Source organism: Diabrotica virgifera, chromosome 1, assembly GCF_917563875.1.
Source record: "Diabrotica virgifera virgifera chromosome 1, PGI_DIABVI_V3a".
In the NCBI taxonomy this organism is placed as follows: Eukaryota; Metazoa; Arthropoda; class Insecta; order Coleoptera; family Chrysomelidae; genus Diabrotica; species Diabrotica virgifera.
Genome location: NC_065443.1, coordinates 113,880,822 through 113,899,984, shown reverse-complemented (window position 1 = coordinate 113,899,984; position 19,163 = coordinate 113,880,822). Strand labels below are relative to the sequence as shown.

Sequence of the window (19,163 nt, the reverse complement as noted above, 5' to 3'; positions counted from 1 at the left end):
GAAATATTTTTTGCTTAAAATGACCCAAAAAATACAAAATATTGTTTTGTTTTGCCAAAAATCGCTGTTATTTGATTCCTCAAGTTCTTGGTCTATAACAATCTTATCGACATCCGGATCAACTGTTACCCAAAAAATTCGTGTTCTACGGGTCAAAATACATAAAAAAAACTTGGGTAAGTCCATCTGAATTAACGAGGCCGTTGTACCCCCCCTGGCGACAGGACTAAGTAGTTTAGCCCGGTAGCTTTATTTATTTACGACTAGAATCTCCTGGGCTTTTTGGACAATTAATTGAGTAACCTTTCTCCTTTAGGGAGGACTTCCTGAGCCTGAAGCCTCATCCATCGCCGGCGATGCCACCACTAAGATGCATCAACTAGGCCACACTCAACTACCAACTGCAAATAGACCTGGTGCCATATCAGAACCAATAGTCGACTAGTCGACCAACAGTCAACCAACAACACGATATCAAGAAGCCACAGCTAAACAAGAAAAGCCATAATACCTAAGTATAATCTAAACTGTTCGCTTTCGGCAAGATTTTGAATACATTTAATTGAATTTAATAAATAATTTTGATAATTTGATAATTTTTGATTGAATAATAATGAAAAATAAACATGATTAGTTAACTTATGTTTTTATTTGCTCCAATCTAGATCCAATCTTGCACAACCTGAGGGATTGAACTAGGCAGAGCTTAAACTATGACCATCATAGTTAATTAATAGTACATTGTTTACCGGGTAGGAAAAGCTTAACATTCCTGGACGACTGTGAAGATTGCTAAGTCGAGGCGCAAGCCGAGACTTAGCAACACAGAGTCCAGGAATGTGGCTTTTCCTACGAGGTAAACATACTATTTTTCCGCAAATCGTTTAAAATTCGACAGATATTGATTGATTTAAAAAAACGCGATAATTTTATTCCCAAATAAATGGTGCTTTGAAATTCCTAATAAAATTACTTGGGTTACTATGGAAACGTATTGAGGTTGAATTGTCAAACTTGACGCTTATAAATTTAATTGCTGGTGTTCTCGAAAGTAAAATGATAAGTGATGATGAAATTTCCATTCCTGGGACTCCTCCAGAGCTGGTTGAGGCAGTGAATACTGCTTCATTAGAATTATTGCCAAAGAAATCAAGAGAAAAGTACGAAAATGCATACAGACGTTTTATGGATTATCGCATGAGTAAAAATACGAGTTCTTTCTCAGAAAATGTTGTAATGGCATACTTCCTAGACCTTTGTTTAAAGATGAAATCTTCAACATTATGGGCCAATTATTCAATGCTGAAGTCAACCCTTGCACTTAAACACAATGTAGATATATCTACATACTCAAAACTTCGTTCTTTATTGAAACGGCAAGCTCAAGGTTATAGGGCAAAGAAATCTAAGATTTTAACGAAGGAAGAAATTGAAAAATTTATCCAGGAAGCTCCAGATAAAGAAAATTTAATGATTAAGGTAATTTACAAGGTTTTAATAGCAATGTGTTTTCTATCATTTATGTAGAACACTAACAACTGTACGGAAATATCATTTCCTTACAGTAAGGAAATGACATTTCCTTACAGTAAGGAAGTACTGACTTTTTCTTCAAGAAATTTTGACAGGAATGTCAAAATTTCCTGGCGATTTGCGGAAAAATATTGTTTTACAATAGTATTTCAATTTTCTGTGGTAGTTTATGGTGACAAGCATAATAGGCCGTCGAATTTCAATAAGATCAGCCACAATTTTATCCCATATTTCTTTTTGTGTACTGAACATGGCATGAGCAAAATAGAAAAAAGGAAATTTAGAATTAAACTACGGTGCGTTTTCCTAAAAATTGAATTTTCCTTATTTTCCGCAACTTTTCCTCTAAACTTTCAAGTTGCATAAAGGCAAAATTCATGGCACTGACCTATTAACATTACATGTATAGATCATAAAAATGGCGTAAAGCAGAAAATCATAGCAGCACATGCGATTTTCTTTACAAAAGAGTCATATGATCGAAAATTTAATTTTCCTACGAAAATTCCCTAGGAAACCCCACGGTCACATATTTGACTCTCCTTGATTTCATTCGTCAGTATCTACTCTGAAACGCATAAGCATTTAATCGTAACCAAATTTTAAAATAAACTAAAATAAATCAAAACAAAAAATAAACAACCAAAACCAGAAATGAACTTACTGAAGAAAGAAGACACGAAACACAATATAACATGTCACATTAATCAAAAATGTCAAAAACTTAAGAATAGAAATAGGAAAAATGGAGGAAGGGAAGTTACTGACAAGTCGTGGTTTGAATTAAAAACAATAACTAAACAAACTGAAAACAACCTAAATAACACATGCCAACTGGCAAAACACCATAGATGACTAGTGAAATATTAGAAATGATGAATTTGAGAAGACAACACAAGAATAAATATAACACTATATAATGTTATAAGGAAAATGTTCCTTAGCATGGGCAGCATTTGGTCGATTACAAATAGTATTTAAATCAAACTTACCAAATAGTCCAAGTAATGAAGCTTAAAATAGGACACAACCTCGCAATTTTTACAGAATGGATCGATTTGCTTGAAAATTTGAAAATAAGTAGTGAATAGTCCAAGGATCAAAATCTATATGATGCCGAAAGGCGTTTTTACAATGGGGGTGGTTGCCACCCCATCTCAGGGGTGGTAATTTTTTATTATATTTTGAATGCAAAATTTGGTAAAAACATTCATTCTAAGCAAAAAACGATTTATGCATTTTTTAAAAGGGTTAGTTTTATATCGAAAAAAAGAATGTGTGTACTTTGTACGCACGTAAGAAGTTATAGGTACTTCTATTATATGATTTCAACGAAATCAATATACTTTAAACAGTTTCTCTACTACTTTCCAAAAATTTTTATTAAAACAATACCAAAAATTAAAAAAATAAAAGAATAAAACACACACAAACACATTGAAAAATGCCAAAAATGATTTCTGAACAATAATTGTTGCCAAAAATTTTAATTAAATACGTATTTTCTGAAAAAAATTATATAATAATATACTTACAATCATAAAATCTATAAAAAAATTAAAAAATTGATATAAATTGCATTGGGCTTGAACCTACTTCCCGTGTATCCCGCCGTACGAGAGTCGAAGCGATTTCAAACTGCACCACCTTCGCGTATACGTCATGTGGGAATATACACAAACTGAACAACTTTTTGACATTTTGTTTATATGAATTTTTATTAGTTTGATTTTTGTCGAATTAAAATACAACAATATATAGAGTAAGAAAACGATACATTAGATGAAAATTTGTAGAAAGTTTGTTCGTAATCAGATTATGTAAATTAAAGCATTGCCTGCTAGGGGTATAGCATAGCAAGTTAAGTACATTATTTTTTTTACATTTTCCAAATAGGTATGAAGATAATTTTTTATTGGAATACAACTGAAACATTTAGAATTACGTACCTGTGGCTTTTCAAAACTATTTAAAAAGTCACTATAATTATAAATTTGATTTTATTTCTGTCCTCACAACAATAAAAACTAATATATTATACAACATTTTTGTTTACCGATAACCTCCATATTGAACAATTATTGACAGATCATTTCAACACCCAATCAGAGCCCGTATAAAGACTAATACCAAACTGTCGGTGTGCGCATGCGCGCAGATCAATATAAATTCACCCTCAATCTCAATCGCGCCTAAAGAAGTATAACTTCAAAAATGTTTTTTCTGCTAATAACTCAAAAAGTTTTCGTTTTATCAAAGCAACTTTGCTTAACAAAAATGCTTTCGAAAGATAAACAACCGGTTTCTTTTTTAATTTTCTTTAAGACTAAGGTTAATCGAGCTATACTTTATTATATGTTGGCTCTTCTTCGTCAAATGCTAAATATTGTAGTTTCAAAGTCAAAAGACGAGAAAACTATGCATTTTTCGAGGATAATTTTGTTCAAACTAATTTAAAGTATTTTAAAATTTCTATCTCTAGAAATAAAAAAAGTCTCTAGCTCAAAAGTTAGGTGACTTATAATAAAAAGAATGTCAATCCCTATTTTTTTCAGCGAAAAAGTGATCGGAAACAATTCCCTTATCACCACCCTAATTGAAATTAGTCACTGACCTTATATGGTCTTCTTTATTTGTATATTATTAATAGGTTCTAGAAGTTTGACCGGCTTAAAATGCTTAGTTTTAAAAAAAAATGGAGTTAAAAGCGGATAACGATTTATTGTAGTTTGGTAAAAAATGCCCTTTTCTTCAGAATAGAAAGATTAGCATCAGAGATACAAAAGAATGTTTAAATATGAAATTGTAGCTGATTTAATTCCCAAGAACATGGTCTGGAAAATTTTTTTTCTACGGTAAAAATTGAGTGAGCTATTGACAATTAAAACTAGTAATAACATGCAAAAACCACCTTTATCAACCCTTTTAAAGTCACCTCCTTTTGCGATTGAGGATTTTAAAACGATTTAGTATTAATAGCCTTATATATCTTGTAAAAACCTACAAAATTCTTTTTTATCAAACTTTCTAAGATCAAAAATAAAAAAGTTACGGTTAAAAAATCAATACATTTTTTGAAAAAAAAAAGGGGAGAAATCCAATTGGAAGCATAATAATGTAAATTAGCGGTGTTTTTAGTCATTGGCCTAATTCATTCTTTTTTATGTATGTATTATTAATAGATTCTAGAAGTTTGACTGGCTTAAAATGATTAGTTCTTAAAAACTGGAGAAACGAATAACGAATTTTTGTAGTTTGGTAAAAAATGCCATTTTCTTCAGAATAGAAAGATTAGCATCAAGCATCAGAGATACGAAAAAATGTTTAAATATGAAATTGTTAGTTATTCAATTCCCAAGAACTTGATTTAAAAAAAATTTTCTACGGCAAAAATTGAGTGAATCGTAAATGAGTATATCGAAAAACATTGATTTTTGTATATAAAACTAACACTTTCGATAGTGAATAAATCGAAAATTATTAATTTTGTCAAAAAAATGTATAGAACATTTTTTTCTTAGCCACCCCATGGTAAAAGCGCTTTTCGGCATCATATAGATTTTGATCTTTGGACTATCCACTACTTATTCCCAAATTTTCAAGCAAATCGATCCATTCTGTAAAAATTGCGAGGTGAAAAGCTTCGGTTCCTGGACTAAAATACTTTAAAGGCAAAAACCTTCGATCAGTACGTATTGCCAGTATATGGAACTGAAACTTTGCTTTTAACAACGGCGTAGTCCACAAACTTACTTCAACTTCATAACTCAGAGAGCTATGGAACGGAGAATGCTCAAAATTAAGCTCAGTGATCGCAAATCAAATGAAGAGATAAGAAAACGTTCAAAAGTAACAGATGTGATTCAGAAGATTGCCATGTTAAAGTGGAACTGGGCAGGACACATAGAAAGAATGGAAGACAAATGCTTGAATGGCAGGGACAAACAAAAGAAGTACAGGCAGACCTCAAACAAGATGAACTGATGACATCAAGTGAATGGATGGCCACGAATGGATGCAAAAAACAGCAAATAGATATGAATGGACACACCTAAGGGAGGCTTACATCCGACGATGGATGGAATAGCTGTTGATGATGATGATGGTAAAGAAAAGATGAGGCAAAGGAGAAGTTGCTCTTGACACATGTCCAGCCCATCTAAGCCTACATACCTATTTTTATGAGACATTACATCTCTACCATTTACTATTTATTTATACTTCTCTTTTAATTCAAAGTTACATCGCCTTCTCCAAATATAATTCTCACTTTACTCATTCTAATGTCAGAAATAAGCATGGTTATAACATTATAAGTTATAACAGCAAATAGTCTAAGAGCTAGTGAACCCGCCGACTAACGGTCGTCCTGTAAGGCTAGAAATTTTTCTAGTGATAATTCCCAGCACACCAAAGCTAAAAACCATGACCTGGCAGGCCTCAGCGGTGCACGTGTAACCAGGTGAATCGAAAAGTGCAAATTTAGGGGGTAAAATAAACTTTCTCCTGTAAGGTTTAAATTTAAGTATGTGTTTGTAGTATTTAGAAGAAGTGTGTACAATGACAGGCGATTCTGAAGAGCATAAGACCTTGCCAGGCGAGGGGAAAGATTAGGGGTTTTCCTAAAATTATTCTTTTTGCATCGAACAATTTTTTTAGGTTTTTTTAATCATTCCAAACAGAAAACGTCTTTAGTGATTTTTCTCTTAAGTTAACATTTTTTGTTACATAGGCGATTGAAAATTTTGAAAATTGCGAAATCGGCCATTTTTAACCCTAAATCGGACATTTATCTAAAAATTTCAATGTTGCCAAGGTACGTAGATATTCTTTAAACATTGATTGATAAAATCCCGAAGAGTTTTTTGCAATAAAATATCGAAAACGTTTTTTTTAATTGCTAATCAAGCGGGCGCGACACTGTAGTGTAAGTGAGGACGTTTGAGTTTACATAAATTCATTATCTCGAGAATGGGCAAATTTCAAGAGAAATCCTCAGACAGGTCGATTTTTATTTTCGAATTAGGACTTTTTGGCATATATATAATACTAGTGACGTCATCCAACTGGGTGTAATGACGTAATCGATGATTTATTTAAATAAGAGTAGGGGTTGTGTGATAGCTCATTTGAAAGGTTATTTAATTATCTATTCAGTAATATAAACACTAACATAATTATTTATACAGGGTGTACAAAAAAATTTTCTTCTATTTGTCAAATTTAATCAAAGTTAATTTAATAAAAAAATTTTTTTGTACACCCTGTATAAATAATTATGTTAATGTTTATATTAGTGAATTGATAATTAAATAACTTTTCAAATGAGCTATCACACAATCCCTACTTTCATTTAAAAAAATCATCGATTACGTCATCACGCTCAGATGGATGACGTCACTAGTATTATATATATATGCCAAAAAGTCCTAATTTAAAAATAAAAATAGACCTGTCTGAGGATTTCTCTTGAAATTTGCCAATTTCGAGATAATGAATTTATGCCAACTCAAACGTCCTCACTTATACTAGAGTGTCGCGCCCGCTTGATTAGCAATTAAAAAACAAAGGCGTTTCCGATATTGTATTGCAAAAAATTCTTTGGGATTTCATCAATCAATGTTTAAAGAATATCTATCTGCCTTGGCAACTTTGAAATTTTTAGATATATGTCCGATTTAGGGTTAAAAATGGCCGATTTCTCAATTTTCAAAATTTTCAATCGCTTATATAACAAAAACTATTAACTTAAGAGAAAAATCACTAAAGACCTTTTCTGTTTGGAATGATTAAAAAAACCAAAAAAAAATTGTTCGATGCAAAAAGAATAATTTTAGGAAAAACCCCTAATCTTTCCCCTCGCCTGGCAAGGTCTTATGCTCTTCAGAATCGCCTGTCATTGTACACATTTCTTCTAAATGACTTACTCAAACACATTACAGGAGAAAGTTTATTTTACCCCCTAAATTTACACTTTTCGATTCAACTGGTAGATACACGTGCACCGTTGATGCCTGCCAGGTCATGATTTTTACCCTTGGTGTACTATGAATTATCACTAGAAAAATTTTTAGCCTTACAGGACGACCGTTAGTCGAAGGGTTCACTAGCTCTTAGACTAAAACCACCTAAGATATGCAGACGATGTAGTAATAATAGCATCCAGTTTTGAAGAACTACAAACCATGTTAACCGAACTAGCAAATGAATCCGAACAAATAGGTCTAAAAATGAATTTTACTAAAACAAAAACAATGATAAACACATAAGATAATAGAAACGTAATATAGTACATTCTTTCACGGTTTTTGCTTTAAATTTTATAGAACCGCTTGGATTGACATGAAATTTGGCATACGCATAACTTACATGTCAAAGAAAAAAAGTGATATTGTTCCGATGTGTGCTTTTGTCCTGGGGGTGACTTTCACCCCCTCTTACGGGTGAAAAAATATATGTCCAAAATAAGTCCGGAAATGGATAAACTGACTAATTTTCAGTAACTTTTGTTCTATAGAGCTTTTTCGTCAAGTCAACACTTTTCGAGTTATTTGCGAGTGAATATGTTCATTTTTCAATAAAATAACTACATTTTTAGACGGTTTTTCGCAAATAACTCAAAAAGTAATAGGTCTGAATCCCGCGTATGAAAAAAAGTTGATTAATAGCAAGCTGAAAATTTGTTAATAGCTTAAGGGTGTCTAATCGGACAAACTTTGATATATGGGAACACTGGAACAGGGGAAGTTTTAATTGTGGAACAGGTTAAAAATTTGGAATGGTCAGACCACGAAAACGGCACATGTATTTTGTCCGACAGAACAGACTTAAACTCTCCGAACAGAGATTAATCTCTAATGCAAAAATCAGACTGCTATTTATCACCAAATGGGCGTTTTAATGAGTGGAACATGTAGAATATGTCAAATGACAGGAATTATGACAGGTGATAAATAGCAGCCTGATTTTTGATGAGATGAGAGTTTAATCTCTGTTCGGAGAGTTTAAGTCTGTTCTGTCAGACAAAATAAATGTGCCGTTTTCGTGGTCTGACCGTTCCAAATTTTTAACCTGTTCCACAATTAAAACTGCCCCTGTTCCAGTGTTCCCATATATCAAAGTTTATCCGACTATTAATCAACTTTTTTTTCATACGCGGGATCTAGACTTATAAGTATTTTGTCGAAAAAAACGTTCTCAGCAAAAATATAGCCTGTAAAAAAGCAAAAAAAAAACTGTACGCGTTAGATCTCTGGACCTCGTAGAACCAGAGTTATAGCCAATGAAAAATAGATTCATATTCACCAAATTTCAAATAGAATATTTCGAAGTGAAATATCCAAAAAATTAAGCACTTTTTGGGGAAAACCCATTATAACTTTTTAAAGTGTTTAAAAAAGCTTTATTCCTGTTTTTATAAAAAGTTTCTAGCATTAAATTTAAGCAAGTTACGCTCAAAATAAAGTTGGTCCCTTTTGTATTGGCAAAAAAAATCGGGAAGACCACCCCCTAATTAGCAACTTACCTAAATGAAATTAATCGTTACCGCTCCACAAATTATTTTACTTATGTTGTGTTTATAAATGATCTGTAAGTTTCATCGATTCAAAGTGCTTATTTTTGAAAAAATTTGGTTTTAAACTAAAATTTTTAATTTTGAAAAATACGCTTTTTTTCAAAATAACTTAAAAATTGTTAGAGATACCAAAAATCTAGAAAAACAAAAAAGTCAGCATTGCTTTTCTGAATATCACGTATTTTTTTGTTTTTCTGTTAGACAAAAATTGATTAAGATTTGGTGTTTCTAAATTTGCATACATTCGTGATTAGTGACTCGTTCAACCCTTTTTTTTATAAAACAAAAATGAAGCTTTTTTTAAACACTTTAAATAAGTTGTAATGAGTTTTCCTCGAAATGTGCTTCATTTTTGGTTATTTCACGTTAAAGTATTCCATTTCGAATTTGACGAATATGAACCTATTTTTAATTAGCTATAACTCTGCTTCTACTAAGTATATGTAGAGACGTGATATTGTATAGACCATTTTTTTTAAATTTTTTACAGGCTATATTTTTGCTAAGAATGTTTTTTCGACAAAATACTTACTATTTAAGTTATTTGCGAAAAACCGTCTAAAAGCGAGGTTATTTTGTTGAAAAAATGAACATATTCACTTTCAAATAACTCGAAAAGTATCGACTTTTCGATCTATAGAAAAAATCGAAAAAATCTATAGAACAAAAGTTACTTATAATTAGTCAGTTTATCCATTTCCGGACTTACTTTGGACGAATATTTTTTCACCCCCAAGAGGGGGTGAAGACCACCCCCGGGGCAAAAGCACATATCGGCACAATATCACTTTTTTTCTTTGACTTGTTAGCTATGTGTATGCCAAATTTCATGTCAATCCAAGCAGTTCTTTAAAATTTAGAGGTTTTGCAATATTTTACCGTTAAAGAACGTACTAATACTGAACGAAACCACAATAGAAGCGGTTAATGATTATATATATTTGGGACAGATAATAAAAATAAATAAGGAAAACCAAACAGCGAATGTAAAAAGAAGGGTCAGATTAGCCTGGGCAAGATTTGGGAAATTAAAATGGGTCTTAGAATAGTTAGAATAAAAAAAATACAGCAATAAGTATTTAAAAACAAGAGTGTTAGACCAGTGCATACTCCCAATTAGACACAAAGAGCCATGGAGAGAGCAATGTTAGGAGTAAAATTAACAGACAAAAAGCAAAACAACTGGGTAAGACATAAAAACAAAGGTCAAAGACGCAGGACAACATATATAGCCAGGCTAAAATGGAGCTTCGCAGGTCATAAGGGCAGCCAAACGGACAATAGGTGGAATACAACGATAATGATACAACAATGGAGACCATGGACAGGAAAGAGAGCAAGAGGACGACCCCAGATGAGATGGGGAGACGACATTAAAAAGATAGGAGGAACGCACTGGAAACAGAAAGCACTAAACAGAAGCGAATGGAGGAAACTGGGGGAAGCCTATGTTAAAAATTGGGCGAATTAAAGGGCAAAAGAAGAAGAAGAAGCAGAAGTGGGTCGTTACAGAATGATGCCAAAAAGAAAAAAATAACATAAATTATGTCAAATAAATCTTATTACAGTGGACAGCCTGTATAACATTTATTTTATATTGAAAAGGTATACTTTAAAGACATTTTCTGTTTGTAACAAACGATTATGATAAATAATTAGGTCGGTTTATTAACAAAATGGATGTTTTTAATTATTTTCTTGACCTCTGTGTTTGCGCAAAGAATAATCACATCGAATTAAAGTATCGATACATATAATTTATGTCGATAAAGCACAACAAACTGAAAACATCAGCAAATCATGACTAAAATAAATTAACAAGGCGATAACTACTGTTATGGTTGAATTTTATTTAAATAAAAATATATATAAATCAGTAAAAATAGCAAAACAATACCAATACAACATGGTAACTAATTACAATCAATTATAACAATGACGTTCAAAACAGATGCATAGGACACCTATAAGGTCTATTTTTAAAACATTATCTTTCAGTTAATGTAACATACTATCACATTTTTTATGACAATCAACATAAAAAATTTTCCAACCAAATATGCTTAATAATAAATTTGTACAAAAAGATAACACATCTTCGAGTTTTGATAAAGCTAGTTTTATAAAACATTTTAATGATATGTTTCAACACAAGTCACAAAGAGTTTTGGACATTGGACATGAAGTAATTCAAAAATAAATATAAAATAATCGTCTTTTATCACATCAGGCTTTTTATTGTCTCTCTCCCATTGAGAAAAACAAAAACACTACCGTACAGCCGTAGTCATCGGCCTGGGAAAACTGTCTTGTCTCCTTCTAACAAAACCAAGAACATTTTTAAATGGAATTTGCATGTGGTAGTACGCGCAGTAGGGCAAAGGATCCCACATTGCGAACAAAGCCTCTCTTCTATCCAAAACTGTGCCTATGAGCCTCGTTACTGATTCCAGGGAAGGATTGCTGACTGTGTGCATCACCGTTTGTGGCATGTTATACACGCCATTACCATTGATTAAAGGACCAGAATTTTGACGACTAAAATGTCTGCATGGCTTCCACACCAACCTTGGATGCACCGAAGTGTAACAAATATAAGGCAAAGATACTCCTACCCTGCTACTCAAAGGAATCACTGTACCAGATTCTTTGCAAAGTACAAACCTGAAGCTGATGTGTCCAGAGATCGGCCTTAACAAGTTGATTTTATTGAAAAAATTCGTCAGCCATTGGTTAATTTCTCTGTTTTCTTCCGGGACCAGTTCATTAGTATTCTTGTTCATCTTGCATGTAACATTTGCGATTACATGGGATTCTTTCACCGTAGTGCAAGTCAAATAATGGTCACCTTCTAGATTCTGTACTACTACCCAAGGTTTTTGCTCGCTGATATCGTTAGGTATTTTCAAATCGTTTCTGGACAAAGGTAGAAGAATTTTTGAACGCTCACGTAAACCTCTTGGCCCTGCAGTGGACATTACAAACATTCCCCTTCTTATAGCGCCGGTATCGTACAATTTTAAAACATCATCTCGTGAGGTCACTACATGATATATTGGTGTTGTAATCTGGTTCTTTTGACACCGTTTTAATACTTCCAAAGTGTCATCAAGAACCCAAACTTCTCTGATACCTGGACAAAAGCAAGAACAACCCAAAAGTTCTAAATGAGGTTTAGCCACAGCATCGTAGTAAGCAGGAGTTGTAGCAGCAACCGGGATGAAATACACTGCTTGCTCTTTGTCAACTATCTCACAAAGGGCTCTAACATAGTTCTGTTGCTTATCGCTAGTAGGTTTAGGAACTGTATAAAACTTACTGACTGCTGTGGAATATTTGGCTAAAGCGAAATGTCCTTCTACTTCACAAACGACCACTCGTGCTCCTGCTGAATAGAAATTCCTGGCCAGATGAAGAGCTTGAATCGTACTTCCTCCAGTTATGAGCACTGTCCTCTTCTTGCTGTTTTTGGAAGTGTTCGGAGACAATATGAAAGATAGAATAGCCTTAATTATGGTCAAAGGCAGCTGCATTAACTGCGTGAAACACCACACCCACATAGAAATCCATAGCATAGGTAGCGCAAATATAAGCTGTCTCCATGTTTGCGGAAGCACTGCGATGAAGAGAGCTTTCATCAGTCGCAGCAAGAAGCAAGGATACCAACCAATAAGTTTTGAGAGTAATGAGTAGACAAACTCATCTTCTTCTTCTTCGTGACAACTTAAAGCCGGGCTCTGACTTCTTGAGTCTCGTACGTCAGAGCGAATGACGAAAGGTTCTTGAATAACACTTCCTAGACTGGAAGCTCGTCTGAACCTTTTTCTCAGTGTGGCATCTGGAGAGGAAGAAATTGGCGAGAAAGACGTCGGCGAAGAAGGGCTTTGGAATCCAGAACCACTGGAGCAGCTTCCTGCGTAACCACTGGACGAACTACCGGCATGGATACTTTCATTGCTCGGCCATGACATTTTAGACAAACTTTCTGATGGCACGAAAGGCATTGTGCCCGAATAAACAACAAACTGATTAACGCCGTCAATACACGCACTTAATAGCAAGTAAACATTAGAGCTGTGTAAATTGAATAACCGATTTAAGTGGTCTCCGGCGATCTTATAGACTGTCAGAATGTACTCTGGCCCCACAAAGGTCCCCCTCTCTGCCCGGCTCGGTTCAGTTGCGAGATTCGTGCTTGTGTTGAGGTAGTCACCGAGTGGGGGGACACTTGCCTTATCTCGAAATATTTATTATTCACTTTGTATCACGTAAATAGCATCACAAATTCATTTTATGAATTGTTTTTTAGGTGCATCAAACTGTATTTCTGTTGATTCTATTTTATTTTTGGCGCTTCCTGTTTGCATACCTACTCATGTGAAGAAATTACATATAGACAGTGACGTAGGGAACTAGATTTTTAAATGCCGATAAATTAAAAAAAAAACTCTTTTAAATCCCACATTTATTTAGTCTATATTATGTACTTATCTCCCACATGTCAGATATATTCATGTTAAATTATATGCACTGATAAATACACAAACAGCGAGGAATAAAAAATTTTGCGATTCAAAAATGAGAAATGTCCTAATAGATCAGTAAGAAAAAACGAAAAAACGAAAAAGCGAAAAAACGTCTATTTTTGGATGTGAGAGGTGGCATTCGGATTTTTGCAGATAAAGTTAGGTGACACCTTCAGTAATAATATGTAATTGACTTATGCTCCTTCTCAAATATGCCCGGAACATTAATAAAAAAATTAAAATATTTAAAAATTTCGAAAAACATCGATTTTTTTCTGCTTTCTTTGCTTATAACTTTAAAACGATTCGTTTTGGAACAAAGTCGTACAGAAATAAAATAAAGATACATAATTGAATTTTGTATGATATACGACTGGTAAAAAATGTCTTAAGGTATTACCTTTTCTGCAATATAGCAATAAATACAAAATAAGGGGGCAAAATAAGTCTGTTGTTATTCAATATTTTTTAACCACTTTGGTGGCACTTAGAACCTTAGTAATTCGCTTAGGAAATTCTTTGTAACATACTTAAATCGTGTACCAAATTTCATTAAAATCGACCTAATAAATGTTGCATAATAAATTTGCAATCTAAATGTTTTTAAAAAAATTCAAATTTTTTAAAATCTTTCTGAACAAAAAGTAGACCATTTAGAAGTTGGCTAATTTTTTTACATATAAAGAGGTGCTCTACCTATCTAATACACTTTACAGAATTAAAATCGGATTATTTAAGGGGCCCCAGCAATGTTTTAAATTTATAAACAAATTTTTGGCTTATAAACAAATAGCTTTGTTTAATAATAAAAAAAAATTAATTTTTAGCAATGCAAATAATTAAAACCGGTATATTTTGACTTAAAATTTCAAATGCTGTTAGCAGAATTGCTATTTTATTTTTTAATCAAACGTTATTCGCGTTCAAAAATTGCAATTTCTCGATTTTTTGAAAGTTCCACCGCGTTTATCTCGAAAACTATGCATCCTACGAAAAAACTTGTATGCATAAGAACATTTTTTGCTTAGAATTACCCAAGAAATACAAAAAAATGTTTTATTTTGCGCAAAATCGATTTTATGATTCTTTAAGTTCTTTGTTTATAACAATCTTATCGACATCCGGATCAACTGTTACCCAAAAAATTCGTGTTCTACGGGTCAAAATACATAAAAAATCTTGGCTAAGTCCATCTAAATAAAGGAGTCCGTAGCACCCCCTCCTGGCCACAGCACTAATTTGTTTATAAGCCAAAAAATTGTTTATAACTTGAAAACATTGCTGATGCTGCTTAAATAATCCGATTTCAATTCTGTAAAGTGCATTAGATAGGTGGAGTACTTCTTTATATGTAAAAAAGTTGACAAATCTTTGTATGTTCTAGTTTTTGTTGTGCAAGACTTTAAAAAATTTTAATTTTTTAAAAAAAAGTTTAGATTGCAAAATTATTATGCAAAATCTAAAGTCAATTTTAATGAAATTTGGTGTACGGTTTTAGCACATTACAAAAATTTTCTAATCGAATTAGGAAGGTTCCAAGTGTAACCTAAGTGATGGAAAATCATTGAATAAGGACAGGCTTGTTTTGCCCCCTTATTTTATATTTATTGCTATTTTGAAGCAAGGGTGATAAATTAAGACATTTTTAACCAAAAGCATCTGATAGAAAATTTAATTATCTTTGTTTTATTCCTATAGGACTTTGTTCTAAAATGAATAGTTTTTAAGTTATAATCAAAGAAAGTAGAAAAAAAACACGAAATTTTTTGAAATTTTTAAATATTTTATTTTTTTTATTAATGTTCTGGGCATATTTGAGAAGGAGCATAAAGCAATTATTATTAAAGAAGTTATCACCTAACTTTATCCGCAAAAATCTGAATGCCACCTCTCACATCCACCTAAAAACAGATCCTTACTGGTCTATAATATTAACGCCAGTTTTTTATTGAAACAAAAAATAGAATATATAAAGACACATAGTTTTTCTATCATATTGATAACTCTGTCATATTGAAAGTATTGAATTTTTACCGCCAATGCCAATGAAATGTTTATACGGCGCTCTAACACCATTTTGTAGTTAATAACATTTTTTTGTCGGCTGTTTATATTCTATTTTATCGAATCAAGCTTATAGGCTATTGATTATGTTCAAAATAAGAGAGCTAAAAGGAACTACAACGTTAACGGGATTTTATTGTTTTATATAGTCAATGGACCTCTAAATTTGAAAAAACTGCAGAGTGCTACCATTTAAATGGGTGCGTTTTTGAGAAATGGGTGAATTAGTCTCTAGGCACAGGGTGAATTAGGGTGCGTGCTGTGCACTTTTGGTATCAGTGGTAAGTCAAAAATATTTTTATTTACAAAAATATATTCAAAAGAAAAGAAAAAAAAACAACACGAAAGAAAGCAATTTTGTTTTTTGCCCCATAACTTTTTTTCACGGGGATATAGGTATAGACATTGCTTCAGCAAAAATTAACCTACATTCTTTCTCTTTAAAATGACTTTAGTAGAAGTCTCTAGGATTTATATTTTCCGAAATAGGATTTTTCAAAATTCGCCGCTCACAGCATTTTTGGGCCATTTTCCCATTATTTCGCAAACATTGTTCTGTAACTTTTTTTACGCATTTATAGGTATTATATATGCAATGGTACATTTATTAGAAAGAGGAGTCAATTACCTTTAAAATGGTCTATTGTATAAGGTTGCTTGACTATTTTGAAGCAAGTTCTGCTTTTTCAAGGTTTTATACTTTTAATGATTTTTGATATATTTTATGATTATTTTTTAAATTTCTCATTACGACTTTTTTTATTGTACATTTAGGGATATACATTGTATAATAGAAAACAGCATATTTTCTTTACTTTAAAATGGTGCATTCCAAAAAAATCTAGGACTACTTTTAAACAAGATATCCATAGGATATCCAAGAGTATCCGTAATTTGAAAAAATTTTAAATTTTTTTATTTTTTTTTCAATTATAAGAATATCATTGCATACTATAATATAATTTTTAATTCCAAATAATTTTTCTTCACAACACTTTTCGATATTGTGAAATATAAAGGTACTTTACTCCTGAGCAAATTCATATTTTTTAACATACTTCGTACACTATTAATAACATTTTATATCTGATGATTGCATTTTAGGTTTTAGACAAGGCAGAGCATTTTATAAAGAATAACTTTTTTTCATAAATTAATACTAAAAAAGTTTTCCATATGGTTCCAACTATTGCATGTGTATATGTAACTTTGAAAAAGCATATTTGTTTAAAAATAGTCCTAGAATTTTTTACAGTACACCATTTTAAAGTAAAGAAAATTAGCTTTCTTTTTTATTACACAATGTATATACCCAAATATACAATAAAAAAAGTTATAATGAGAAATTTAAAAATAATCGTAAAATATATCAAAAATCATTAAAAGTATAAAATTTTGAAAAACCATCTTGCTTAAATATAGCCATACGGCTTCTACTATAGAACATTTTACAGGTAATTGACTTCTCTTTCTACTAAGTGTACCATTGCGTATACCTAGAAAAGCGTAGAAAAAAGTTACAGAACAATGTTTGTGAAGTAACAAGGAAAATATCCCAAAATCGCTGTGAGTGGCGAAATTTGAAAAATCATAATTTGGAAACTGTAAATCACAGGGACTTCTACCATACGCCTTTTTAAAGAGGAAGAATGGAAGTTTTTTTTCTGTGAAGCATATACCTATATACCCGTGGAAAAAAGTTATGGGGCAAAAACAAAATTGCTATCTTTCATGTTTTTTTCTTGCTTTTCTTTTGGATATATTTTTGTAAAAAAACATGTTTTTGACATTAAAATGTGATATTTCGATAGTAAATTTAACCTGAAACAATTTTTCTATAGACGTGTTTGCACTAAATGTGCATAGAACTCATCCTAATTCGCCCTGTGCCTAGGGACTAATTCACCCTTTCTCAAAAACGCACCCATTTAAATGGTAGCACTCCGCGGTTTTTCCAAATATAGATTTCCATTGACTAAATGAAACAATAAAACCCTGTTAACGTTGTAGTTCCTTTCTAAAATACATAATGAATAGCCTATTAATTGAGTGATTAATTCTGTTTTTCCAAGCATTTGTTTAATTTTTCTAAACAAAATTACATAAATCTATACATATGCACACAACATTCATTGGAAACGTAAATTCAGGAAATATGAATGTAATTTGCTTCAGGGGCCACCACTATCAGTTGACATAAGGTTTGTTCCAACATGAACTTTTGAACGGTCCAAAAACTGTCACGAAACTACTTGTACCGTTTGTTGTGCGCATGTTCGTAATTGTATCGCCCCGTTATCGTCCCATGACGGTAATTTGGAAACCGATGTTGGAACGGTTATCTGACTGATAACTGATTTATCTATCATTATCATTTGTCATTTTTGTTGGTGACAGTGTGGTCACAGCTTATGTGCTTTTATTCGATCACGATTCCCGCTTTCGATTTGCAAAAAGGCTCAAAAAATTTAAAGAATTAAATCCTAGTGCGCAAGTCAGTCCATCCAGCACATGCATTTACCCGATTATAGCCCGATTACTGAAATGATCATAATCATCACGAAACCGTCACCGAAAAATCACAATCCTTGTTGGAACAGTGGGAAGGACGATCCGATGACGATCATATTTTTGTTGGAACGGATTTTGTTTACTGCGCAGGAGCGTTACCGTTTTGTGACGGTTCTCGGTCGTGTTGGAACAAACCTATAATATGTTTCTGCCTTATAGAGTCATCAGAACTGCCTGTGGTGTACCCCCAGGAAGTTCTGATGACTCTATAAGGAAGAAACATGTCAACTGATGGTGGTGGTCCCTCAAACAAATTAAATCTTAAGCTGTCTCTCGTTACTTTATTTTTACTCACATTTTGAGTACTAGGAAGCAAAATTTTGTTCGATTTTTACCTAGATAAGTAGACAAGTGTAGAATGTAGAATGCATATTGTAGATTCTCCTATGTCTATTATTCATCGGTCGGTTTGATTGAAAATTTTAGAAGGCTCAAATTAAAGGTTGTTACCAAAATTTTTGCTTTCCGACCTATAGAGATCTATAGTACTTCGGTCCTCAGGATTTCTCTTCGTTTTCTATGATTCCTTCTTAAACAAAACTAATCCAGTTTATATGAGTTTGGTTGTTTAGAGATGAACTAGAACTCATTAGACTAAAATATCTAGGAGCAGGCCCCGGGCTATAAATGGGCAGCCTGGGCATTTGCCCAGGTCGCCAAATTTTTGGGGGCGCAAAATAAGAGATAATAAAAATAAATTAGAGAAACAAATTACCCACTAAAAAATATCTCACACAAAATTTTCAAAAATATATAGAACAGAACAAGTAAAATAATACAGGCTATCGGAAATGTAAAATAAAAATAGTAAGAAACTGCTCTGCAGAGAGGATTTTCCGCTTTGAATCGTCTGAAGAATGTTAAGAGATCTGCTCTTTCAGACAGCAAGTTAA

The 19,163-nt window shown here is 32.5% G+C and overlaps 2 protein-coding genes across 2 annotated transcripts in view; both read right to left on the bottom strand.

The window, feature by feature from the left end:
- LOC114347881 (rootletin) overlaps positions 1 to 19,163 on the bottom strand; it is a 370,585-nt gene that overhangs the window by 342,331 nt on the left and 9,091 nt on the right. The window lies entirely within an intron of this gene.
- On the bottom strand, positions 10,940 to 13,232 carry LOC114347922 (uncharacterized). The gene has a single exon (XM_028298574.2). It carries the CDS (start codon positions 13,111 to 13,113, stop codon positions 11,380 to 11,382), a length of 1,734 nt encoding a protein of 577 aa, XP_028154375.2. The 5' UTR covers positions 13,114 to 13,232; the 3' UTR covers positions 10,940 to 11,379.

Coding starts and splice junctions, on each gene's coding strand:
- LOC114347922 (XM_028298574.2), bottom strand. CDS start 13,113: ATGCCTTTCGTGCCATCAGAAAGTTTGTCTAAAATGTCATGGCCGAGC.